This window comes from Falco naumanni, chromosome 5 (assembly GCF_017639655.2).
Source record: "Falco naumanni isolate bFalNau1 chromosome 5, bFalNau1.pat, whole genome shotgun sequence".
In the NCBI taxonomy this organism is placed as follows: domain Eukaryota; kingdom Metazoa; phylum Chordata; class Aves; order Falconiformes; family Falconidae; genus Falco; species Falco naumanni.
In genome coordinates this window covers 58347356-58374855 of record NC_054058.1, presented here as the reverse complement: position 1 = coordinate 58374855, position 27500 = coordinate 58347356, and the positions used below count along the sequence as shown (strand labels likewise).

At 43.4% G+C, this 27500-nt stretch overlaps 1 protein-coding gene across 1 annotated transcript in view; it reads right to left on the bottom strand.

The window, feature by feature from the left end:
- TRHDE (thyrotropin releasing hormone degrading enzyme) overlaps window positions 1–27234 on the bottom strand; it is a 211980-nt gene extending 184746 nt beyond the window's left edge. Inside the window, exons 1-2 of the mRNA XM_040596694.1 lie at window positions 25728–27234; window positions 19678–19951 (exon numbers count right to left, since the gene is read on the bottom strand). Of these exons, the coding sequence (XP_040452628.1) occupies window positions 19678–19951; window positions 25728–26542 (1089 nt within the window). The 5' untranslated portion in view covers window positions 26543–27234. The remainder of the gene's footprint in view (window positions 1–19677; window positions 19952–25727) is intronic.
- Window positions 27235–27500: the final 266 nt, after the last annotated feature.

Genomic DNA, 27500 nt, shown 5'->3' with positions numbered 1-27500 from the left:
CAAGCATGGCGATCATACTGCAGGCAATACTGAACTCGCACGAAAAACTAAAACTCACACAATGTCTTAAACAGCCTGCCAATTAGGGAAATAGGAAGACAAAGGCATTTTTACCACAATCATTTCTTCAGTTCCTAGCACAATAAAACAGACTGTGCAGATATGTTCCTTTGCTGACAGTGGAGCAGATGACCGTTATTTGAACAGACCTTCCTTCTTTTTTCCTAGTTGATGAAGAAAGCTATTCCCCTGCTTAGCTTCCAGCTGACATTCACATCAATTTAACAGCTTCATTAGTCTCTCTCTTTTTAACACTTTAAGCGCCTAAGATAGCACTCCCTCTCATGAGGCATACCCTGACTTCACAGTGCAAAGTAAACCTTTAAAAAGGCAGGCTTTATTTGCTCTCATGGTACCTGTACCCACAGCATAAACTGTGTCTGCAACTGACGCATCTGCAGATTAGCAAACATTAAGAACAATTACTAGAGGCAATATCAACAGTGTGTGGGCAGCAAGTGCCCTTGTGCACTTTAGTAAGTAACTGATGAACAAATGCAAAATCTTTTGGAAGCTTCCATGGGATACGAACACTGGAAAGGATCAAGCAGTGACTTTGCACGGAAGCTTTCTTTAGGGTTTGGCATATCAGAATAGGACCTCAAGTATGCTTTTTCCCCAAGTTTCTGGTGCTTGACTCTGTCATTGGCAGGACCATGGAAGAGAAGGATAAATGGTCTCACGCTGTCCCACAGTTTGTGTACTCTAATTATCTCCAAGAAAGTATCAGTGAGGAGTGGGATCCCTGCGCTTGAAAATTTGACTTCTGTAGGAGGCAAACAGTCACTAACATCATGGGGATGCAGGAAGATTATTAAAAACAGAGGGGACTGAAGGAGCTAGGCTATGAAAGTATAAACTAATAACAAGTTGAGAGTCTTCAGATCAGCCTATGAAGTAAAGGAAACTGCTACTAGAAGCTTTTAAGAAAAACATTTGTATAAGTATCACTGCCTAATATTCTGCTGCCAGTTTCGCCTAAAGCTCTCAAGCAACTTGTGGCTACCACCTCTAAAATACCTACTACACTTTTCTCATGAGGATCTTCAAAGCTGTCTCATTTCCTATTAGGCAGAGAAAAAAGGGGTGGGGGGGAAGCGATGAGGGAACAAGAAAGAAATCCCCGGGAGAAGCATTGCTGCTGGACCGCATGTTCACGGTGCTGATTGACTGCTCCTTGAACTAGCAAACATTTTAAGCTTTGGCCTTTCATTTGAGGAGTCAATCTCATCATCAGCACCCCAGAGGATTAAGCCTTTGAGAGACAGCCTCCAGCTGCTGTACTTCATGGACTCCCAAACACTACCCAGACAGCTGCTGTTCCCAAGTGCCTCCGTGCATTACACTTACAGATCCAAACAGATCTTGTGACATTTGCAGCTGCATTCGATCATTGCCCTGCTTGCTCATTAAAAAAAAATTAACAAGGTTAGTAGTCACAGGTTATGTTAAACAATTAAAGAGTATTTCATTTCTGTTTTTCTTTCCAATAAGATGAAAAGGCTTCATTACTCACAACCCCCCCCCATCAAACTAACCACAAGATCAGGGCAGCCTTGTAGATGGTGAGCTCAGTCTCAAAAAAATGGTAAACTTTTAGAGGAGAGGGCGCATAGAGACATATGCAACCTCAGGAGAAGCCTGGACTGTGCCTGTGAGGAGAAAGCTCCCCTAGGCAGCAGAGCATGGCACAGAAGAGCTAGCAGGCACACTGGCATCGCTGTGTGTTACAATCCAGCATCGCTCAGAGACACGTGTACAGCAGAGGAAGAGCTGTGTCTAAGCTAATAAGCCTTGACTTGCAGCACAGTAAATGACCTGGGACACAACACTCTGCTGACATTGCTATCTCACTCTATTCCAGAGGCAGCTAAATCAGTGTCCATTAAGGGATCACCATGCTGTACTTGCACTGTACTCCACTGAGGATTACTCTCTCCCTAAAAAGGACAGATGTGCTTCATTCATTTTATGCCAACGCAGGAATGGGGTCAAGTATGAGCTGTGCAATAGCTGTAAGTCAGCTAACAGCCATCGTTCTCCACATTCTTCTCCATCATTTCAACACCACACCACAGACCCTTAAGCTGCAGCAAAGGACACTTCATTGATCTTCTCTGACCCAAATTTCACCGGTGCACTTGCACACTCTGCAAAGCACTTTCATGGAAGACCCTGAGAAATTACTCTTCTTTAAATGCTGATTTTTACTTTGTCATTACTGCTGAGATGGGCAAGGGGTTTTCAGACTCAAGCAACAGGCATTCTGAAACCGGTATGGTAGTACTGAGGGGGGGGGGGGGGGGGGGGAGGAGGGAACAGTTTAATAGGTGGTGGCCTTTGAGCTCATGAAAGCTGAAGCCTCTTCATCACATGCTAAAAAGAGAGGGTATTTTGGAACAAACTCCAAATCCTAGGTCACTGGGGGCTCAAGAATAGAAATAGACCAAGTTACCAGGTCGATCACATAAGCAAGCCAGTAGTAAGCACAGCAAGGAAAAGATCTGATAGCTTCATCCCCTTTTGGTCCTGCAGCTTAAAAAAAGAAAAACTGAGCCAAGAAAGTAAATACAAGATTAAGGGTTTGTCTACACTGAATGCTGCAATGTTTGAAGAGTTGATCTGCGGTGCATTTACTCCCACATTACACAGCATGATCACAACTATACAGTATCTCCATTTAAATTAGTGGTGTGTCTACACCTGACCTTAGCGGCTATGTTACCTATCCCTGCTAGTTTATATACCAGTAGCTCTCCTAGCTGTACACTGCACTGCATTCATATGGATGTAGTCAAGGCCTTAAAATCCACAACAATCAAATATTTATCAAGTACAGGAATGCATGGAACAATATGAACCTGAGAACAATTCTGTCTCATTTAATTCCCATGATGAGAGAGTTAGAAGCAACCCGAGTTCATTCTGTGGACACAAAAATAGGGCTCCCAACAGGTTTATACATTGTAATCTAACCTGGAAAGAAAGAAGAGCTCTGGTTCACAAGTTTCCTGTACGCTGGTGGATTCTGGGATTCACTTACTAAAATGAAGAAGCTGGAAAGGAACAACCCAGAAAACAAGTGTATTTTCAGCTGTACAAGGTGTTTGGAGGCCATTTGCAGTCATCTGTGAGCCATGACAAACAGCCAATAACACATTATACTGGTATGAAATGCTATCCAGAATATTGAATTTTAACTGGGAGGGACGGGATTTCATTATTGCTATTATTATATTATATTGCAAATAGGTAATGTGGAAACACAGCATTCATGATTACAGAGTTTGTGATTCCACAGTCAGCTATTCGAAAAGAAAATTCCAGCTTGCAAACAGTTTGCAGATGTTCCAGACTACATTCATTAAAAATACATTGTCAGATCCAATCGGGAACAAAATGCAAGTTTGCAAAAGTCTTTCAAAGTTATTGTGGATTCCTTTTTGTGTCTTGATGCCAGTGTAGGCACATTCTAAAATGAATTATGTTCCCATTGTGCATTTCCCACAAACAGTGCAGCACTGTGCCAATGCATAATAATTTGAAACATTAATATTATTTGAAAATAACACAGAAAAGGTACTTTTATTATTTATTTTGATAAAAAGAAATTGATAAGTTTGCTAAAATTATTTTTTATACTACTTTCAATGACAGTGTAACTTGGTCATGTAAATACTAGCACTACAGCCTATAATCCTCTCTGGTAACTCTGCTTTCACCACCCAGGGGTTCAGCTACCCACATGCCAACATCCAGCTCTAGTATTGCCTAGCTGTGTAACTCATGAAGAAGGGCTATGAGAAAGTCTGCAGACAGAAAAAAAATATGAAAGTTGCAAAGGTTAATATTATCGAGACAACATCATTGCTAGCTCAGGGATTCAAGAAGAAAATACCAATACAATGGTACCAAACCATGCAGAAGTTAGCTGGCCCCACTGGGAACCATCATCTCCAGCCATCAGTATTATCAGAGCTGGTGATACGTGGCAGCTCAGCAACGCTGAGGGTCTATTGAAAGCAGCCACACACACAGGACATTCTTTCCTCCCCAGGCAATGCCTGCCAGGCCAGCAAAGATTGTGAGCAATAGAGAGCACACTAACATAGAGCCTAGTAGCTTGTTAACCCCCAGGTATCAGACAAATAATTGTTTTACGCTTTTAGGGTGACTGTATCCTGCTTGTAAATTCTTTTTATACCCAGGTCAAACAAAACAAAAAGGGGTTGTAACAGGCCTTACCTTGACAACAAAACTCCATTATTGGCAAAGCCAATAACCAAACAAACACTAAACACATGTCACACTCATCCTTATGACTTTACAAAATCAGGACATCTATTTTCCCTGCAATCAACTAACAAAAAAGTAATTTATCTTTATATGAATACAAGAACAAAATACAAAAGGCATGCATTTTACTTAAAACACTGTCTGGGGTTAGCCATACCAGGCAATTGTGCATTGCCAAGCACTGATTTGATTTTCATTATACTGCACTGACGGCAAAGTCATTTATCTTTTTTCAGCTCCCAGTCTCCTTTTATCTTTTTCTTATGCTTCTGTATTTTTCCTCTATCCTGCAGTGTTGCTGAATGCTGATGAGCAGAAAATGGTACAAAACCACAAGACAGACTCTTTCAGATTAAAAGTTCAGGTATGGAAGCTCCAACTTTTTCCATTTTGGACTTCCTAAAGAAGCTGTGTATTTGGCATTGTCCAGCTATATAAAGATCGGTTAAATACTTCACTACCTGTCCCTCTCTAGAATAGACAGACTTTCAGCGACATGATGTTTCTGTCATGGTCCTAATGTGCTCTGTTAAGAAAAGAATTATCTTCCTGTCACTACAGCCTTGGATCTTTTAATAAAAAAATAAAGCGACCAATGCAAAAACAGTTTTCCATATATCAGAACCACAATTTTTACAATTACTTTTTTTTTTTTTGCCTTCAACTTGTTACATTTGTAGGTTACTAGCATTCCATAAAAATCAGGAAAACTGGAAATATAAACAAGAAGAAAAAATCTTCCCAGTGTTCTAGTACTTAGCCTTTAAGTGTGTTAGCATCTCACCAGGGATGTGCAAATAACTGATTTTTTCAGTTCACCAGCTGAACTTGCCATTCTTAGTTTGTTAGTATTGAATCAATATTGCCTTAACCCTCTTTCCCACTAAAACAAAACCAAAGTATTTCACCTCATGAGAGGCAATACACTCCCCTTGAAATAAAGCTGAATGTTTAACTTCCTAAGATTTGCTCCAAACACAAATGTAACAGAATTACAGTCAAAACACTACAGCTTATGGTTAGAGTGATGCTTCATAAAGCACAGATGTCCCTCAGGTCCTAAAGGTCTCTGTGATGTACATGTCTGCCTACAAGGTGGCGTTTGTACCTCCACCGTCTGTCAATGGAGGTCTGTTCAATAAAGTTAACAGAACCTAAAGAGTGATTCAGAATATTCCAGAACAGATAAACCTACTCAGGTCAGCTGACAGTGACTAAAATACACTCAAAGTGTTGAAGATGTTGGTCAACCTTCAGGACAGCAATTGCCATTGCTGATGTCGCTAGAGTTCTCACACAGCAGTGAACTGAGCCATAACTACCCATGACTTCTAGCAACAACCTCATTCTCTGTTCACTTGTTTACATGTGTATATTATCACATTGTCAGAATCTTTTTCAGCAAGACTTTTCCGTAAAGTTCCACTAAATTTTCTTGCCACAAAACAGAACATGCAGCTGCTGTTTTCTTGCTAGACATGAACTCTTCTGCCACACCAGCAGAGACAAGCAATAAGGAATGTGTCCAGAACTGACATGGATGTATAAGCAGAAAAGTGTGCAGTCTGTACAGAATTACTCAGAATAGTCATATGTACAAAATGCTGCAGGTGAATCTCATGACACCGAGTGGCTGGTTGGTAAAACGGCAGATGAAATTTAACACCAGTAAGTGCAAAGAAACATAAATAGGAAAAAATAACCATAACTACGCATACACGGTAATGTATACAAATTAGCTGTTGCTCAGGGAAGAATTCTTGCAGTCACTGTGGACAGCTCTCTGAAAACATCAGCTCAGGGCTCAGCAGATATTCAGTAGGCAAACAAAATGTTACAACTGATTAAGGAAAGAATAAAACCCAAAACATTATTATGCCACAGAACAAACTCAAGCATATAAACTTTGAGTACTGCAGGCAGTTGTGGCACCACCCCTCTCTTTCACTCAGTGTTTCAAACAGGCACTGTAGAACTTAAAAGGCACAGAGAAAGGTGGTAAGAACAAGAAAGAGATGGGAAGTGAATCCCACACAAGGGGAGATTAAGTACTTTTGAGTTCTGAAAAAGGACAGCTAAACCATCTATAAATTCAGGACTGGTACACAAGAAGTGAATGAAGAAAACCAGTCACTGATCGTCACAGCAGAAGAGGGCACCCAATGCAAATGTGGAAAAAATGCACTGAAGTAAACAGCACACATAAGTAAAACACAAATCTTGTTGCCACCAAATGTCACAGAGAGCAAAGGCTTCCAACACAGACAATGCACATTCATAGAGAGCAAGTCCTTCAGCAGCTATTAAAACCAGTGGTCCATGTATAACTCCAGGTCAGAGTTACTGATAGCTGGAATCTAGGAGTAATCCTCCACTTTTTGTCATCTCTAAACTGGTCTCCATATAGGATACAGAAATATATTTCCCTCTGTGGCTGTTCTTACAATAAGCATGTTGGGTTTTTTTTAAAGACTGGAAAAAAATACTTCAGTGTGATCTAACACATAACTTGAAGATCAGCTCTGGCTGTGGGTCCCTTGCACAGTGCCTCTTCCTTGTGGATAATATGTTGGGGTTTTTTCTCAAGCTACAGTGACTGTCACAGCTAGACTCCAGGAAATAACTCATAATGGGTTCTTAATAAACAGGAAGGTGAGGTACAGATATAGAAATGGTAAAAACATCTCACCCCTCTGAAGGGTCTCACTTGTAATTCACACATATCAAACACCTGGCGTTAACTTCTTCACCTCAGTAATATTGACTGCAGCTTGGATGTGAATGAGTAACACCTCCACAAGTCACAGTGGTGAAATACTTTTGTAGACAGTTTTATTTTGTTCTTACTCCACAGTTATGACAGCATTATCTCTAAAAAGTACGGTCATGCATTTCATCCTCCTCTCAGGTTAGGTCCATGGACTATCCACACATTAGTTGAGATGGTTCGGTCAAAAGGTTATTAAATGTTGTTGTTAGTTTTCCTTTGGATTATTGCAGTGAACAGGCTCACTGTTTAGCCAGAGATCACTAGATCGAACCGAAATGATACAGTAAAAGTGTGCAGGTGAGGGCAGGGAGGGAACAACTCTGTTCAGTAGCAACTCTCAGCTACACTGCATTACATACAATGCTAAACTGCACCCTGCAGTTCAGCAACATTATTTGAACTTGGTCTGCTGAACAAACAACACAGAAGTCCTTGGACCTGAAAGACAGCAAGTCTGAAGTGACTAGATGCCACAAAGCAGCCACTGAAGAAGAAAAAGATATGAAAATCTGTGGTTAAAAGTTGGTAGGTAGGGGGGAGCTTGTCCAAGTACAGGTGACAGAGCTCAGTAAATACAGAAAAGCACTTCCATTTGTGTTTATTGTGATTGTTACAGCAGTTTAACTTCATTAAAGCACCCCAGCATCCGTAAATCTCTGCATTTGAAAGTAAGCATCTTCCAGAGCAGATAGATTCTGCAAGGAAATCAGTTTTGTTCTCTTCTGGACTTCCTGACATAGGTACTGCAAGGTATCATTGTACCAGCGAGTTCAATTAGGGAACAGACTGTATAATTAAATCCATTTAAATAATTTAAATGCTGCTAAAGCACATATGTACGTAAAAAACAGTACTCAGGATACTTCTCCTTAGCCATCAACCTCTGATTAACAGGAACTATGAAACCAGGCAACTCTACACCACCAGCTGCACTATGATTCACTGATCCTTTTTATCCTTACAATACTTCATGGTGGTATAATCATTCCTAGTCATGTGTGGTTCATCAAAGTATTTTGTAGTAAAATCAAATGTTATAATGTGCCCTATTGTAACCATGCAAATTACAAATCTTCATTTCCATACCTAAATTATGCTTTCACCGAACTTTTTCCGCTGATCAAGTAGCTCTCACATACAACCTAGTTAGGCATTTCAAAGTTGTTTCACAGCAAGGAGACCCAAGCTTTCTGAGAGGTGGCTGTCTTCATCCCCTTCCACTTTCTCAAGCCTCTTCATGCGTTCCACAACAGTGTTATGAAAAGGTTTACACTAGGTTCTTAACTCTAAGCTACCAGCGTATCTCCTCTGTATGCCTCACATTTCCTATGGCCAGAAGCTAATGTAACTTGACTTGGCAGACAAATTCTACAATACTTCCCATGGCAACTCTGAATGATCGGTTCTCTGTGGATCATCACAAGCCAAGTAATACAGAGACCAAGGAAAAGTTTCAAACTTTCTTTTTCTACACCAAGATATCATATTCCCACTGCATTCACCTTTCTGCTATCTTGGGGCCTATTAACTTCACATATTCATTGTTAGCCCTTTCCACAACAGATGTAATATTTTTAAGTAGAAAACTTACTAGATTTTACTCTATTTCTTAATCCTCTGCATATTAAAACTTTTTTAAAGTCAGGGTCAAAGGGTGACTGCAATGGGATTTTAGAATTGCTCACATTAACTGCCTAAATTTCCAGTTCAAACCAAATGGGTTTGGCTCAAGAATAAACATTAAACAGCTCCAAGGAAATTAAAAGTATAATCTTCTGTGTTTGGGTTTTTTTGAACATTGAAAGGCAACACCACTCCACATTTTGTGAGTAAAACAGTAGATAACAATAAACCATACTAAGAATCACAGCCACATGGAGAACCCCAACTAAACCTCAAACTGAGGAAGGTCCCAGGTTCCAGAAGAAACCCCTGCTATTTACTCCATATGAAACAAAAGGAATAGAGAGGAAATAATACATATTTCTTTCCCAACAGGAACTAAAATCAAGAGTTTTGAAATTCAGGCACAAAGGCAAACATACACATTACGTGCATCACAGATTCATACTCTCTGTGCAGGTAGATGGACAAATATTTGCATGAATACAACTTGAGCTTGGGACGATAGGAGGCTTCCAAACAAGGGCAGAATGCTACTACTACCTTTACTGGTGCTTATCACAGAAAGATGATATAATAGAAGTACCGTGGACTGAAATGTATCAGATATTCTCTGTGATCACTCCTCTCTTACTCTAGGCACTGCATATTTAACATACTTTAAACATACGGAGTTGCTAAGGATAATGAAGAGAAGCCAAGTTTGGGCAGCACTCATTTTTCATCACCTGAATCCAGTTAGCAAAACTTCAGTAAAACCAGGATAGTTATTCCTTTACTCTGGGGTAGGGGAGGAAGCAAGCTTATGTCTTCTCTGACACAGCAGTAGCCAAAAATATGTTTATGACTTTAAATGAAGCAATACATTTTATCACTCATTGACATTGCCACATACAGATTTGGGCTTCTCTTTGAATTACCTGGGTCAGACTAAAAACTATCAAACTTTCTCACCAGGTATAAATAAAAAAAAAAAAAAAAAAAAAACCACACAACTTTTTTCCCCATGGTATTTAAAAGGTAACAATGAACTTATTCCAGAGCAGCATTATAATTTTTTATACATATAGGAACACTTTTCAGTAAAGCAAAGCATAGCATTATGTACTGTTGTTCAACCACAGAGTGCGATTTATTTAGTCAGAGGACCGAAGAATTACAAGAAACACATATGTGGTATGCAAAAGATTTGGTAGGTACACTTCTTTCTTTGAAATTAATCCATAGGAATCCACTTCCCTTCTTCCTCCTCCACCTTCTATTCCCTTCTTCTTTTATCTTTATTAACTAAGGTACTGCTTGCTGCGCTGAGGATATGAACTCTTAATTGAGGTTCCAAGCTGCTGTGACTACCAAACTATCCACTGCTCTAGGGGAAGGAAGGGTGAGAGGGAAGAAAGTGTGGGTACCCCCAGAGGTGCCCCCAGTGAATGTTAATAGCCACCTTTAGCTTCTTATCCCCTCCCCCACTGCAGGCATTTCAAATAAATGAAGTATTAAGTCTTCTTGTTCTTTTCCTCACTGCCACACAGCTCCACTGCATGCTGTGAAACAAAACGCATCACTAAATATTTTTCAGGATAATCCACTGCAGGATAACTTTTGTTAATACACTTTAGGTCATTTATCCTTCAAAGAGAAACATAATCTGCTTTCAAATTATGCTGTTCCAAATAAGAAGATAACAGGCTCGGTTCTCATCTCTGGCTGCTCTTGCTATGTCTCAACAGCACGCATCAGCCAGAAAGCTGCCAGACAGGAACCGCAGAGAATCTCCTAGGGGTACCGTTTTAGTGGAACCAGGCCAGTGCAGCTGGTTCTCTGCCACCTGTCCCCACACCACTGCCCAAGGGGGGTGCCAGGCAATGGAGCCACATGCCAGGCTAAAGCGGCTGAGCAGTTGCAGCAGCCTGCTACAAGATGGAATAAACTCAAGAATGAGACCACCATCTGCAAGATGGTTGAGAGCCACCCTGGCTATTCCCACAGCTGCAGTTTTCCCTGTGCAAATGACACCCTCGGAGAGTAGCAGGGAAGGACATGTGAAGCCAGTCTGTACCCTGGAAAAGCACATTTACACCATGAAGCTGTGCCATTCTGGCATCCAATAAAAAAAAAAAGTCTTCAGAAGAGGTACCTGAAGTGTGAAAGCATCCCACTGGAAGAATGAAATAGTCTTGGTAACCCTACAGACACCTTCATAGAGAAATCAAAAAGACTAGTTCCTTTACTAGTACAAATGGGGATAACACCACAAACCATAGAGCCTTTCATCTACTCCATGGAACAAAATACTGGGACAAAGGCAAAAATAAGATGGCATTTGTGCAGGTTTTCCAACACAAAAAAAAAAGATCAGGTAAAGGCAAGCCTAAAAGGGTGAATGTCACAGACACCTGACTGTCTGAAAAGGAGGGGTCGGACTGGCAACAGTTACGAACCTCTGAAATGAGTGGTTACTTTCCCACCACTGGCTATAAAAAGTGGGAAAAAATAAGCTAAATTCTCTGTTCCTGTATGAAAAATATGATTAAAACTTACCTGAACCCTGGAGGAGAGACTGGTCTATAAATAATAAAATTACACATCACTCTCCTCCCGCACGAATACAGTATCTGTCACTCAACTAGATGTCAACTAAGCCACCTGCCTCAGTAATCCATTTTCACTGCACAGAGCACAGTTACTATGGTAGGTATACAGTGTAACACCGCTTTGACTGACAGATGTTCAGGCTGGTGCAGGAATGTTCACCTTTATATTGTCCTGGAATGAGATACCTCCTACAGATTATTCGGCGCTTCATTTATTTTTATTTTTTTTTATAGCAAGAGCTCTTATGGAAACATGTTAATGGAGTCTTGCTACTTCCTTGGATGTCAGAAAGCAGAATTCATGTTGATGCCAAGGACGGAGACTTAACAAATAACTTAATGAAGTCAAATGTGACAGCAGAACATGAGGCATAAGGAGACATGAAAGAATGTCGTACAGAAAGCAGAGCACAGCTCAAGTGTTCAGCCTTCACTATGAGTTATATTGTCATAGCACATATTACTAAGCATATGCTCATTAGCACATGAAGGGAAAAGGATGTAAGAGTCTTGCCTATTCCATCTCCCTCCTTCCCCTGCCTGTAATGTAGGAAATGGGAGGAACTACAAGGACTTCACACTATTCTCCACTGAGCAAATGGCAGGAAGTAATGGAAAGTACTAAGAGTCTCAGACCTTTCTTCTCATTAGCCAGAAGAGACCCCAGATGAAGCAACTAAAGGCTGAACTGCTCTTGAAAGTACAGAACTGCAATTAGAATGCTGTTCTGACAGCCATCAGACCAGGAATCACACATGCTGCCTCTCTCTCTGTTCTCTGTTATAGTAGGCAAGCCATAAACCCACAAACTAATAAACTGTATTGTGCTTTTCAACAGTCTTCTTGCTACTACATACAAACTTAAGTACACCACTGCCACCAGATACCTACAGGTGATCTTCCTAACCAAAACTGAAACAAAACAATGTTCCCCAAAACGTGTCTTTCAATTCAATAATGTTATTTGCAGAGCGCAGCTGGGAGTTTACGTTAATAAAACAAATACCACATTTGAATACTGCATGTACTACAAGTGCTGATGGAAAGCATTTTTTAGAAGAGTAAGCACAACACATGTACAGTGTTTTCCTAGTGCATTCAACTTGCAAATTCAACCAGAAATCAATAACAAGGGATTGCAAGTTTGCAATTTATTTTTTTAACAGATTCCCTGGCATATTCAGTTTAGCATGCATGCTGATCACACAGGGTTTTGTTTGTTTGTGGCATAGTTTGTAGCTATAGTATTTAAAAATTAATAAACTAGAAGTCATTTTCAATATACAAACCTGAAACAGAATGGCTAAACAAATATTGATGTGGTGAATCTGAAAAAGCTGTGATTTCTTTGGATTATTAATGATTTACATTAAATTACAGTTTCCCACTTAACTAAAACCATTCACAGCAGTAAGCACTGAACTGAGTAAAAGGTACTTGTAGAACCAGCCTTTCTACTGCTACTACAGAGAAGATTTCATACAAGCAAAAGAAAGCACAAACACACCTATCTACATTCATACGTGTATGTGCTTTTCTAGCTCAATGTAACTGCATACCTCTCAACACATTCTTTGTAACATGCATTGTGTTTTGTTTGATGAAAGCCATTTTGGAGAAGGCAAGAGTGGGAAATTTGTAATGAAGATCAAAAATGAATGGATATCATTGTATCACTATGAGAGCAGCAATCCAGGACATCTTAAAATTAAATGTTGTAAGTCTGCATCGCACCAGACTTCAGAAATACGCCTGGTGCTTCCTGCATTAGCTGCTATCTGTTTATCAGATACACACGTGGCCTCCCAGTGGTAACTGATGGGCTAACAAAAGTTACGTTTCAAGTATAGGGGCTCTTAGAAAGTAGAGCTCAGCTCTGGAGCTGGACTAAATTCACATTGCAGAGGAAGAAAACCACATTTTAATTGAGGACTAATTCTACTTTTGATAGCTAAATCGTTCTGCTGTAACTAATTTGCTCACCCACAAAGAATCATCTGGTGTATAATTGCTTCAATACTGATTAATAAATAATAACTGATGGAAAGACTTCGCTGGCAGTTAATAACCAGCAGCTGAAGAGAGGGCCCAAGGAAGAGCCTCAGGCCTTTAACCCAGGTAGTCATTAACTGACATAAAATGTCTGGTCTTGAGGTCATAACTGCTACTACATAAAGATATTAATACATTTTTCAAATACAGAATAATTTTCTAAAAGCTACAGGTGGAACTGCACAATAAGTGCAGACTTATTTTAGAGAGAACTGATGGTTTTGGTTTTTTCTCACAAGGAAAAAATGGCAGAACCCACTGGGGAAAAAGTTACTCGGAATATTCAAGTCAGCTCTTCAGTCTTCTCAGACTGATCACTGCACTGCAGATGAGGGAATGCCCAGCCCAGCTCTCCAGCATCTCATGGATTCCTAAAAGCACTACACTACACCTCCAGTCATCTTGTCCTAAGGACAAGTATAAAAACATAGTTCCATAGTGCTGGACCTAAACTAACATGAGCTGTTGGACACAGGCTGATTCTGCTGACAGTCTGCTTTATGCAACTGTCCACTAGCCCTTCCTGGGCAAAAAAGATTTTTCACTTGTGCAGAATCAAGCCACTATTACTGCACATATACTGCACTGTCTATACTGCACATACAGATCCCATTTTTGAAACCACTCTATCTTTTCTTGTGATGCTGAGCCAAACTGAGTGAGCCTAAGAGAATTCAGTGCTGGAACATTCATGCAGGCTCTCTGCAAGCCAGAGAGCGCTATGAAAACAATAATTACAGCTCCTCCTCATTGCTCAGGATAAGACTTAACTGTACTGTAAAGTATTGAATTAAGATCTTTAGAAACCAGGAGCTTGTGATCTCTAATTACATCTTAGATAAAGTAAAAACAAAACAGCAGTGCAATAAAAGTTGGCCTTATTGTGGTATGACTCTTCTCGTAAGATCTTTCTTAGCCTCAAGCTCTTTCTCTGCATCATGACAAACCACTTGGCACTGATGACTCTACAGTAACATTTAATATCACTGAACCAAGACATACCCAGTTGTAGAGGTCTCTTCAAAAGTGTAACATGCACAGATTCAACCAGCCAGAGAAGTCCTACCCTGAGCAGCTGACCAAGCTGTGGTCAGGCCTCCATGCTGCCAGCCCTGCAACATATGCTGCAACCATTCTGGAACAGGAACAGCAGTAGCATAAGTGAGACTATGCAAAATTCTTCTTTCAGCACTGCCTTCCATCAGCATTCCTCCTCCCACTCACCACCATCCAGCCAGATAGCCACTTCCTTTCACTGCTGCTCACTCCCATCTGCTCTGGTGCTGACTGCACTTGCTCTTCTGAGCCCTGCTCTCGCAATTCCGCCTGACTCCTGTCACTTCCATGCACTTTCTTTTTTTCTTTTTAGCAGATACTCCCCTGATAAGAGCCAAACACTTTAAAGCTGCCAGTTGGCACTTTATTTCCATACCTATCTCCACAATCCATCCACAGCAAAAGACAAGAATGGTAGAAGATGAATCTCCCTGAAACATCTCTTTCCAGCAATGCATTCATCTCCGCTGATACACTGTGCTTTGTCGCTGAGTGTTCACTCCTTCCACTAGCGGAAAAGAGAAACAACTAGCAGGGAAAAAAAGGAATGAAAATAACATATGAGACAGTGAGAAGGCATGCAGGATATAGTGAGTTTTCATGTCAACCTGACAAAGCAATGAGAAACAGAGGATTTGGGGAATAGAAGTACAGTAAAAATGAATCCAGACAGGGCAAAAATAAAGTAACAATAGTAGAAAAAGGCCTGGTGGATTGAAAGCACAGATAATGATGCGACAAACATTACAATCCAGCCAAATATATTTTGCTTTTAAGAATTACTGACAAAGAACATACCTAAGAGGTATGATGAGGAAACACAACATACAAGTTGAAGCAAGCAAGCATGTGAAGGTAAGTGGAGTTTTCTGCATTATTGTACTGTGCAAAGATGACAGTACACAGATCCCGTGATTTTCACCAACTACAGCTGGTACAACTGCTAGAGCCATACAAAGATCAGCTAAGCCTGCTTGTAAGGGCATCCCCTGCTCCCTCAATACAGCATTACCTCAGGCAGCACCATGGTAGACCTATGATGCTCCCTAGTCCACAGCAGCGTAGATGACTGCACCACAGCTCTTGCTGCAGGAATCAAGCCCTGCCCAAAGGCAAAGGCCATTGGCAGTGATTTCCTGTAATCCCAGATGGATCTGAACAACACATTATGTACCTGTAATGCATATAAAATGTCAACTTTGCTTTCAAATTACCTGTTCTGGAAGGGATTCTGATGAAAACCACATGGACTGAAGAACTCTGCTAATGATTCACATCAACTGGGCTGTGCTGATAGAAAAGCACTGCTTGTCTTAATTCCCCTTTCCAAAATTAATTTTAGTATATGAAATATAGAACATCTTCATGTCTGCAAGAATTATACAGGATATATCAAAATTACAATTTTGATTGGCTACTTAGGCTTTCCAAAAGTCAGTTTCTATTTATAACTTGATTTGTATTTGAATCTTACACTTAGGTTAAAATTAATTTTGAGGTTAATGATATTCTTTAAGAAAAACTGAACAGCTAACACTTAACCATTTTTAAGTTTTTTAATCTCACGGTTTCTTCTGTTGCTTGGGGAGTTTACCTACCCTTGGCCATAGCACTAAGACCGGTCAGCTGGAAGAGAGGTGAGATTTTATCATTAGTATGCTGTCAAAATTTGAAAGGACAGCCCTCTCATCCCAAAATGTTTTGTGAACCAAAATCAGGTTCATGAAAGTGCCAAAACAAAAGCAAAAGTATATGCTACCTGAAGTCTTTTAGGTGTTTCTTTACATGTCTACAAAATAAATAAAATATACATCGCATTAACTGAAGAAAGATTCCCCCATGCAAGAAATGGCCGATCAAGATGCTTCAATATGGAGGTTTGTTAATTTTCCTGAATGTTGATTGATTTTTAGAAGCAAACTTGCTTCTACCATACATTTATGTTCACTGCCATGGATATGGAAGCAACTCAATTTTAGTGAAAAAGTGGCTTTGCAGGAAACAAAGAAGTTTAAAATTGCATGTGCCAGAATTTGGATAATTTCAAATTCACCCAGTAGTGTCCATGAACTCCTGGCATGGCAATAAAAAAATAAAATAAAAAACCTCAAAAAGCTGGAACACCTCAGCAATTCATCTGAATGAAAATAGCTCTGAACTGAAGTCTTTGCTGTGAGTTCATGCCTTAAATTATTATCTTTCAACAAAAACTGCACAACAATTAAAGAAGATCAGATCACAAATGGACTGAAAAACAGCAAGATGTATTTAACCAGTAACTCAGTGTAAACTATTTTGGTATTCCTGGACATTAATATACTTTTGTGATAGAGGCATTATAAAAAAAGAGCTAAAACTCTACACTAACCAATTTTATGGGATAAGAGACTATCTCAATCTATGCAGGCTTTTGGTCTTCAAATCTTTATGAAGACTATGTAGTAATTTGCATAACTGTTGGCAAAGTTCTGTACAGTGGCACTGTCAAGCTAGTGCAGTATACGTATGTATGTCCTACATATGCTGAACCAACAGACTCAAGGTAACTGTCAGGCTCTAGTAGCCACAAATTCTTAACACATTAATACTTGGATTTTCTCTTCGGATTCCTGTTAAACCTTTAGAACAGTTTTTCCAAACACAAGAACAGCAGAAAGTTATCAAATATTGCCTATAAGACACGAGTGTGCCTCTGTCTTCAGGGTATCAAACATACTCAAGCAGCAAAAGACTGCAGGATACAAGCTCTACAAGAAAATTAGTTGAGTGGGCTGTATCTTTCAAATTAATGGTCCTGAAGGTCCATCCTGCCCGTTTCATGTACTTGCTTACACTGATGTTGGAAGCTGAACTGCTTGCAGCTGTTTCTCAGACGAGTCTAGGACATTTCAAAGTGAGATAACAGAACAAACCTGCACACATTACACTGTATTAGAGCACAAGGAACACAAGACCTCTCTACTACAGCATACACCAAAAACTTCAGTCTTATTACACTTACAGGAGAATCTCAAGTAACCAGTGTTTTCTAAAGCTGAAAAATACCAGGCCATTCTTACCTTAAGATTAAATCCTTCAGCAGGTGGAGTATATTACAAAAAATCCTCAACTCCTACACAGACAAAAGTCTGTTTCAGTACTGGTTGATAGGGAGTAAGAGATGGCCTGATACCTCATCCTGTTCTACTGGGCCAGTGAACACTCCTTTTTATCAGACAGTGTAGTGATAGGACAAGTGGTAACAGTATTAAACTGAAAGAGGGTAGATTTACATTAAACATTCTTCACAGTGTGGGTGGTGAGACACGGGAACTGGGAACAGGATGCCCAGAGAAGTCACAGATGCCTCATCCCTGGAAGTGTTCAAGGCAGGGTTGGATGGGGCTTTGAGCAACCGGGTCTAGTGGAGGGCATCCCTGCCCATAGCAGGGGGGGTGGAACTACATGATCTTTAAGATCCCTTCCAACCCCAACCATCTATATAACTCTATGACTATTACAACAGCCAGAGGAAACCAATTCCTTACCCCAACAGCAATCCCTCTTGTACAGATAATTAATCTGCTGGTATCAACACTAAGAACCAGGCATCAACTTCTCCCTCCTTACTTCTTTGCCTTGGCACTTGTGAGATCCTTTTCTAAGTGAACTCACTGAACTAACAGCAAAAAAAAAAAAAAAAACCAACAGAAAAAAAAACAAGAACCCCACAAACCCAAAGGCTTTCTGTCATCACAAGTAACCACGAAGACTGCAAGCATGGCCTCAGCAGTTCCCACATCCTCACACTCAGGTTAAAGCACCTCAGAGAATCACTTCCTAGCCACGCTTCCTCCTCCTCTCCTTCATGGGGCCAGAGGGTAACGTCATAGTCTGCTGGCCATGGTACCGAAGGGCTGGAGAGGAGTGAAGGGCCCCCAGTGTCAGACCCTTACCCAGCTGTTGGAGTGATAAAACCAAGACTTATTTCCTGATCACTTCAGCACGGCCTAAACGAGGGATGCCAGTGCAGAGGGCCATCCTGGTTCCACCTTCCATCAGCACAGCCTTGAATTCATACCAGGGCTCTGGCAGTCACATAAAGTGCTGGATCAGAACTGATCTAGTTGAAATCTTACCACACTCTCATTTATTTGTTCAGATCAGTTTTCAGTCAGATCATACGGCTATACAGAGCTGAAAGCTGGCACAAGGAAGGCAAAGAATACCTTTGGCTCAGAGAAAGTGGGATCAGCTACCTCCACAGCAGATCAACGCTCAGGCTAGCTAAAAGCGGTTACGGAGACGTTTCCTGACCTGATCAGCCATGGAAGGCAGGGATGCAGTCCTTCCCATGCCCCCAGGCTAGAGCACAAAATCATACAACATTTGCAGAAGTATAAGGTAAACACCCACTTTGCTTAGGCACCCAGCTTAAGCTGCCACCTAGCCCTCTGCTTCCAGAACTAGCTCTGTTTTGTTACTCACAGTAACTATGAAGGAAGGGTTTCTCTGTATGTTCGCCTGAAAAATTAAGATGATGACGCCATGAAATATCCTGTTAAGCTGACAGCATTTCTCATGTATGTTTGGCTTGTTATATAGTTCTGAGCTTGATGTTTGTAAACAAAACCAAAACTGACATAAATAAAGGATTTTCTCTGTTTTTTTCATGGCATAACTCCTGGAACCATGCCATATTTGGAAACGACAGCTCCAGAAAGTTAGTGCTTCCATCAACAACAGGAAGCTGACAAGTTGTAAAGTCCTGCTCCTGAGAAAGAGATCTAAGATATAAATTACTTTATCAGCCTCCTGAGCTAGCACACAGCATGCCAAGGGGCATGCCAGTACTGAAAGGAGACTGGAAACCCTGCCAGTATTACTGCTTTCTTTTAATAAATAGTCTCACGAACACTGGTATTAAAAAGGCTACAGGAAAAACAAGAGAAAACTTCCCAAGAAAATTGAACTGAAATGAAATAGCATATTTAAAAGCTTAAAATTTCATCAGATAACCACACTTACTAAGCTAACCAGTTACAAAAATCATCAGAAAAACCCAAAAATTTTAGACAAACCTTCAGAAAAGGTCCCAAACAATGCACACTATCATTGAATAAACTGGCAAATTTTAGGAATGCTTATCAAGGAAATACTTTCAGTACTTGATGCTATGCTCCGTTACAAAAAGTGAGGGTTTTCAAAATAATGAAATGTGTTTCATACAACATAAGAAATACTTACAACTACTCCACTCTTGGTGACAGTTTCCCGGTATGTAAAATTGCATACTGCCCAAGCTAGGTAATATGTGGACATGAGAGGGGTCTGTGAAAAATGATCGGTAACCCATCCATCTTCTTCAAAAACAGAAGTTTCAACTGGCATGTTGGACAAAGATAAGTAAGTCGCTTGATGCCTGATGCTGATTTTGAAAGTGGCCTTGTAGATGGGCTCATCAAAGCAAGGAAAGGCTTTTCTGGCATGAGTAGGAGAAAACTGCGTAACAGCAAGAAACCTAGAAAAGAAGCAAACAAAAAAAAAGAAAGCAATTACTGACTGCGCACAGCACTTGATTCACAGATGTACCAAATAAGACATTGCTTGACTACTGTGGTTTAAAGGTTAAAAGAACCCCAAACTGTACAAAGTATGCAGTGTGGGAACACTGCTTTATCACTCTTGCTACCTGTATGACTATGCAATTGATACAAAGTAATAGTCTACAAATATCCTACAAATTTGCAGACACAACCGTTTAACATTTAACTGACGTTAAATAAATAATCCCTGGCCTTGAATCAAACTCCAGGTTCTAGCACTTTTGTTCATCAGTATGTGAAACAAGTTAGCCAATATCAGTTACACAGTGTAAAACAATCACAGTCCTCTGTTCAAAACAGGATTTCAACAGCCTTCAGGGAGTTCACTCTGCCCTGAGACATCGACAGGGCACTTTGCCTTCCTTTGGGTATGACAACTTACGGTCACATAGTACACTCAAGAGGGTCACTGTTTTCCACTGCTGATTACTTCCCTACCAGCTGCATGTAGGTCTGAGACACGGTATTACACAAAACTGCTGTGACCATACAAGTCCAAAAAACCGTCCTGTGAGCTTTGCAGAATTACAGGATCATAGAATGTTTGGGGTTGGAAGTGACCTCTGGAGACCATCTAGCCCAACTGCCCTGTTAAAGCACATTCACATATAGCAGACTGTAAAGGATCGCATCCAGGCGGGTTTTTAATATCTCCAGAGAAGGACTCCAAATACAAGCAAATGATTAAACAAGCACCGAGTAGTTCACCCGTCTTCTACATGTGCTTTTTTCTGGCGTATTTTATAGACAACAAATCGATGTTCTCAGTTAATGGCTCAAATTATGAAAAGATATCTGAAGGAAGGAAAGATATTTATTATGCCACTGTACAGAATGGGAAGGCTTTAGTTCAACAATAAAATCTGTAACTGTTTTCTTTGGAACTAAAGAGATTTTAATCCAGATAGAGAATAGGAAGCTTTCTGGGTAAGACTTGTATTTACACATCTGGAGAAAACCCATGTGGCAACGATCTCTATGCAAAACAAGAAGCCACACTTAAAAGGCTGAATTACGGAGCTTGATAAGGATATTTTCTGGAGGTATGCAGGATGAGAAAATTACTATAAGCCAACTAGGTAACTGTAAAGGTAGCGCATATGTAGGCTTTTTGAGTGGTATTGATTCATGTCTCACTTTCCAAGGTTCCGTCAGTGGAAATAACTATGTGATTTCAGATACCAGGTAAAAATTTATCAGAATTTTAGCGGTTGACTAATCATCTGTTATTCCTCTGAGGGAAGAAGGTGGGAGGATAGATTTGATATAATGAAAATGGTGGCACCTATATTAATCAGTCTATAATCATTATTCTGCAATATGATACTCTCTTAATGCCAAGGGAGAAAAAATAGGTAGCCCATAATAAGAAAATAAAGTATCTAATTAATTTTTTTCTAAAACATCTTGGGTTTTATACAAATTCTGGAGCCTCATTTTATAAAAAAAAAAAAAAACAAAGAAGAAAAACTTCTTGATATGTTACACTTTTATCTTGCTATAGTGCATCCACACCTGATAGACCTAGATAGATATTCTCCAGTGAAATTATCACCTCTTTCAAATAAGGCTAGTTTTTTAAAGACCTGAAAAATGTTTCCACCACTGAAGCAGTTAACATTGGCCTTTTGCCTAAAATAAAAAGTCTTATTTGGCTAGTATTTATTGAAGAAATTCATCATAGCGCATTTTTCTTGTCTCATTATAAAACGTGGATTACTAAAATCATAATTCTGCATAAGGTTGCTAAATATAAAGTAAAAAGTTGGTGCCAGGTATTCCAATGTTAATCCAACAAAATTCCATATTATCAGTGGATTTGCACTAGTGCAACTAAGCCAAATCAGCCAATTAAATGAAGCAAAGCAACTTAATTTATATGCAAAGTATTTCAAGTGGACCTGATTCTGCATTCTAGGCACACTCTAAACAGCTTACAGACATCAACAGAAGCTTCAAGTGAGCATGGAAAACTGTACTGTCCTGCTATTAATAAAGCAAGAACAATGAACTTTCCTCTGCAATTAACAATTTCAATGAGCTCCGACACACATGTAAATGCATACTTAGGGAATACAGTATATATTCTGACACTCTCTAAATAAGGAAGCTTTTTTTTTCCTACTTCTCAGAGGTCTTATCAGTAGTCTTTTAATATTTGTTATGTGTTATGTTATCAAAACAATCCCTTCAGCAGGCTAATAAAACCTGGTAAATGCTGCATCTTCTGTATTCTCACAGATAGATAGATATGTCCACACACACATATCGGGGCAAACACTGGATGGTCAATATTTCATACTAAAAATACATCAGCTACCAATAGCAGTGGTATTTATAACATGTGCATTACCATCAAACATCAATTTGCTTGTTGTGCCAAACAAAAGCAAAACAAAGTTATAAATTGCTTCCCAAAGACTAAACACTTACACACACCTTTAAAAAACAAACAAACCAACCAAAACCGAAACATTGTCTATGTTTATCTATTTCTCTCTATGTTAGGAGGAAGAAACAAGCAAAACGTCTAAAGCATGCCAAAAGTGAAGAGCAGGCTGAGTATTTCATCCATCTCTCTACACAACTCCCTGGGCACTGACATTTTTATCTCCAATTCCCCAAAATATCACTATAAAAAAGTTGTACTTCTGGGAATGACAGGCTTGCAGCCTGTCTTCTCAGCGTACCCACGGCAGTAATTTGCCGGTGTTTTAATTCTACTTTATCTATTAAAGGAAGACATGTGTTTCCTCAACAGCCTATCTATTTTGACATCTTAGTTGTGATAAGATGGAAGAATATGTCTGTTTGTTTTGTCTATGTGATGTAAGATCTTTTTTTCCTTTTCCTTTATGCCAAAGTTTGATGTTCATTTAAATTATGCGTGCATATTCTTATGGTACTCCACAGTAGCTCTGTATTAAATGCCTGTTGATTACTGCCAGTAAATTCTGGCACATAATGCAAAGCAAATTTGTAGCATATCACTTGCACTTTACATTTCAATTAAAGTAGCAAAGATTTCAGTAAGAAAATAAGTACTTTTATGCAGCTATCAACATTTCAGGCAGATTTACGACTTTCACCTGTGAAGACCAGAGAAAATTAACTAACTTTAGGAAAAAAGAATATAAAGTAAAGGCATTACTATGTTTTTGAAGCCTCACATTTAGCCAGTTATTCACTCCTCATGTACAACAAAAGTGAAAAATGATGGTTTAGACCCTTTTATAGCAACTGGTACTCCAGCAAGGTTGCTGTATTTTAATTGAATATAAAGATGTCAAGAAGCTAAAGCCCTGCTGGAACATCAAAGTCTCTCAGAGCATGAGAGAAGCCTGTCTGGCTAACATAGTAGAAGCCGTCCATGTTTAAGGACTACAAATGGTTATAGGTATTACCTTAAAAATGGGTTATTAATCAAAATGCAAATTGCTACACTGCAAGAGCATGCTCTGAACAAAGAAGTTCTCTGGTTTAGAACATGTATTATTTCCTTATACTATAGTGAGTCGTTAAGCCTGTGACAGTTGAGAAAGAAAAATAGTACTTCTATTAAACACCTGTAACTGTAACCATGCATTGATTACAGTCTTAAAAACAACTTTTTACTGAAAGAAATATAAGTGAGCTGGTATGAGGAAAAAAAAATGCCACTGATTTCAATAGAACAATGCTACCTTACCCAAGGTAAGGATCTTGTCCAATATGGCTATATTCAAGTGTATCAAAAACAAAGCAACTTGCATCTGAAAAGTTACACGACGAGTAAATGGGAAACAGCACCTTCCACCCTGTGTCTTAAGCTACCTTGATTATTCAAAAAGTGAGTAGGCCTTTTGTTTTTTAAATCATAACTGAGGCATTGGTATGTAAGTGTAGTACAGTAACTCTGGAGAAATGTCACTGCCACACCTGACAGCTCAATTATCCCTATACAAAGTCTAAATACACAAGAATAATAACTGCTTGAATAATTTGTTGGGTTTGTAAAGTGAATTATACCCCCTGCTGCTAACAGTATTTTGTTTTTTGATTTGCCCATTTCCATACAGGTCTGTAAGAACTCCTAATAACCCTAGTCATTCGCTCCTCTGTGATAAAAGGTATTTTATCTGCATCTTTTCCTACAACCATGCCATTATCAGATTTCCAGTTTATTTCACTGTGAGGACAAATCGCACAAACGGAATTTCAATTCTGCTAGCAGTTCTAACATTGGGCTGTTTAAAAGTGTCAGTAATCATAGTAAGGAAAGTATGTTTTAATACAAGGGCTGTTGACTTAGTTGAATTGGTGAGCGCTCTTTTTCTGTCTGACTTTACTGTTTGCCCAGTTCTTCCAACTGTAAACTTTTCGCTTCACAGTATCAAACAGTAAGAGAAAACCTGCCTACTGCACAGACGTTTCAAGAAAGGACAGCTTAAAAACAAACTAATTCTAAAATGATAAACTGCACCAGAACTATCAGGAAGCCCACCCCATCCTTCTTTTCTGTTACAAAGCCTGACTACAGCTAGAAAACTACTTAAAAAAATTTAAAAAATGCCTCTGTACCTGCCTAAATGGGGGTCTCCACAGCGGGCCTGCCTACCTAACAAGGGCCTCGACAGGGACCCAGGGGCTACAGTAACAGCAGCACATAGAAACCAAGATCGAGCCCCACTCCGCAGTAAGGCAGTGGAAGCTGACCAGGTCTGCCCTGTCACAGGGTGTAAATCTGCAGCGACTCAGTTGCAGCAGGTGGCGTAAACGTTTTCACCTTACGGGAAGTTACATCCCAGCACCTTTCTTTGCAAATAATAAAATAAAACCAGGGCAGCAGAGAAGTTCCGCTCCCCTGCACGCTGCTGCCTGTAACCTGGCACGGCTGTGTCACAGGAGGGCACGGGGAGCCGCACACAGAGCGTGTTTATCAAGCAGACCCGCAGCCTCCGTGCCGGGCGGGGTGCTTTACTCGTGCCACCCCTGGAACTTCGCCCCTTACCGCCGCCCGTCTCCCACCCGCGCTGGGGCATCTCCTGACCCGCCGGCTACAGCCTGCAGCCTTCCCCGCCCGAGGCGGGGCGGCCCGGCGCAGCGCTCCGCTCACCCGGCCCCGGCCCCGGCCAACCCCCGCACGGCCCGGCCCGCAGTCGCCCCGCAGCCGCCCGCCCGAGGCAGCTCCGCCCGCCGCCGGCGACGCCGGGCCTGCCCCCGCTCGCTGCCACACACCCCTTCAGCCTCGGCCGCCGCCGCCGGCCGCCCTGCAGCCGCTCTCCCGACACCGGCCGGCGGCGCGGAGCGGATCAGGGCTCGCGGCGCCGAGCGCCTCGGCAGCCCCGCCTTCCCAGCGCCGGCTCTCGGGAGCGGCCGGCCGGTGGAAGGGACGCACGGCGCGACAAGGCGGCGGCTGGAGCCGAGGCCAGGCCTGCGCTCCCGCACCGGCCGGGCGTCCAGCCGCGCTGGCGGCCGTTGGGGCGGGGGCCACTCCGCACCCCACAGCCAGCCCGCCCCCCCCCCGGGAGCCGGCCGGGCCCCTCGCCCCTCAGCGCGCCGCGAAGCTCGCGGCCTCCCCCGCCTGGCGGCGCCGCGGCCCGCCGGGTCCTAGCGCCACCCCGCCCGAAGTTCAGCGCGGGCTGCCGCGGAGGGGCGGGGGCCGCCAACTTCGGCCCGAGTTGAGCTGAGGCGACGCGGCCGCTCCGCTACCTTCTCTCGCCGTGGAGGACGTAGGAGCTGCGGAAGAAGCCCAGCAGCTCGTTCTCGATGAGAGCGTTGTAGATGATCTTGAGGTTGTAACTCCTCTGCACCTCCAAGCTGCGGTTGAGGACGACGACGAAGACCTGGGTCTGGGGGTAGAGGAAGGAGCGGGCCACCCGCACCCCGCCGGCCAGCTTGTCCTCGGCCACGCGGACCGCCTCGATGTGCATGCGGTGGGCGTGCAGCACGATGTAGCGGCTGGCGTTGCGCACCTCCAGCTGCACGTTCACCTCCCCGCTGAAGGTGAAGTTCTCCATGAAGGCGCTCAGCATCAGGTTGTAGTGCAGCGGCCGCAGGTGCCGCGGCAGCCGCGGCCGGGCCCAGGGCGGCAGCTCCCGCCGCCGCTGCCACTCCTCCTCCTCCTCCTCCTCCTCTTCCTCCGCCGCTTCCCCGCCCCGCACCTCCTCCTCCGGCCGGCCGGGGGGCTGCCCCGCGCCGGGTGGCTGCCGGGCCGCCCCCGGGAGGCTCCCGTTGCCGCCGGCCCGCGGCGGGCCGTCGGCGGCGGCGCCGCACTCCTCGAAGCGGACGCTGAGCAGCACGGCGATCATGGTCACCGCCAGCAGCGCCAGGATGGAGACGGCGAAGCCCAGCACCAGGCGCTTGTGCACGGCGATGTGCCGCTCCGTGGTGCGGGGTCTCGGCCCCGCCGCCTCGGCCCAGGGTCCCGGCGGCAGCCCCCGGCTGCCGTTCCGCAGGGCGGCCTCCTCCTCGATCATCATGGGGGTGACGGGCGGGCGCTTCTCCCGCTTCTCCTCCAGGGCCATCACGGCAGCGCCGCCCCCGCCTCCCGCGGGGCCGCCGCCACCCGAGGGGGCCCCGAGAGCATGGGAGGCTCCGAGGCGGGGCGGAGGGGGGCTCGGCCCGCGGGGGGGGGGTCGCGCCGCCGCGCCTCTCACTTCCCGACGAGCCGCATCACCCTGGCTGCCGGCAGCCCCACCGGGGAGCGGCCCCTGGCCGAGCAGGACGGGACGGGATCGGGCAGGAGCCGGCGGCGGCGGGCGCTCCCCGCCGTCCGGCCGCCGGGGCCGCGCCGCGCAGGCAACTTGTGCGGCTTCTGCGGGGCACTTCAGCACATGCCGCCGAGCGCACCTCGGCGCCAAGGGGGAGGGCTCTGCCGCCCCGGCCCCCCCGCTAGCGCCGCCGCCCGCAGGGAGCTCTCCTCCCCCCGCGCCCCGAGCCGCCCGGGCCGGGATCGGGCTCCGTGCCCGGCCCCGGCAGCGCCCGAGCCATGCGCGCCCCGCGCCGCCGCGCAGGTCGGCCCCCCCGCGGGGCTCGCCGGGCACCGGGGGCGGCGGCACCGGACAGCGGCGCCGGGCCGGGCCCGTCCTTCTCCTCCGCCTGGCGGGGCTGGCTCCGGAGAGTCACTCCTCGCGGCTCTCGTGCTTTGCCTCTTCTGCTCCTGCAGGTACGACAGCAATCTCCCGGCTGGCTCGGGCAGAGCTGGCTATATATAGGCACCGGGGAGAGGCGAGGGAAGGGAAGGGATGGGATGGGAAGGGGGGAGAGGCGGGCAAGCCCCGCCGCCCCTCGGCTTCGGCGGCTGCTCCGGCTGCCGGCGGTGACGGCGGCGCCCCGGGGGAGCGGGCGGGGGCGGGAGGCGGGGGCGACGCGGGGACGAGGGAGGCTCTTCTCCGGGGTGTCACCCGCGGCGGCTCCGGCGGGGAGGCCGGCGTGGCGGCGGCGGGAGCCCCGGCCGGGGCGAGCGGAGGGCGGGAGCCGGCC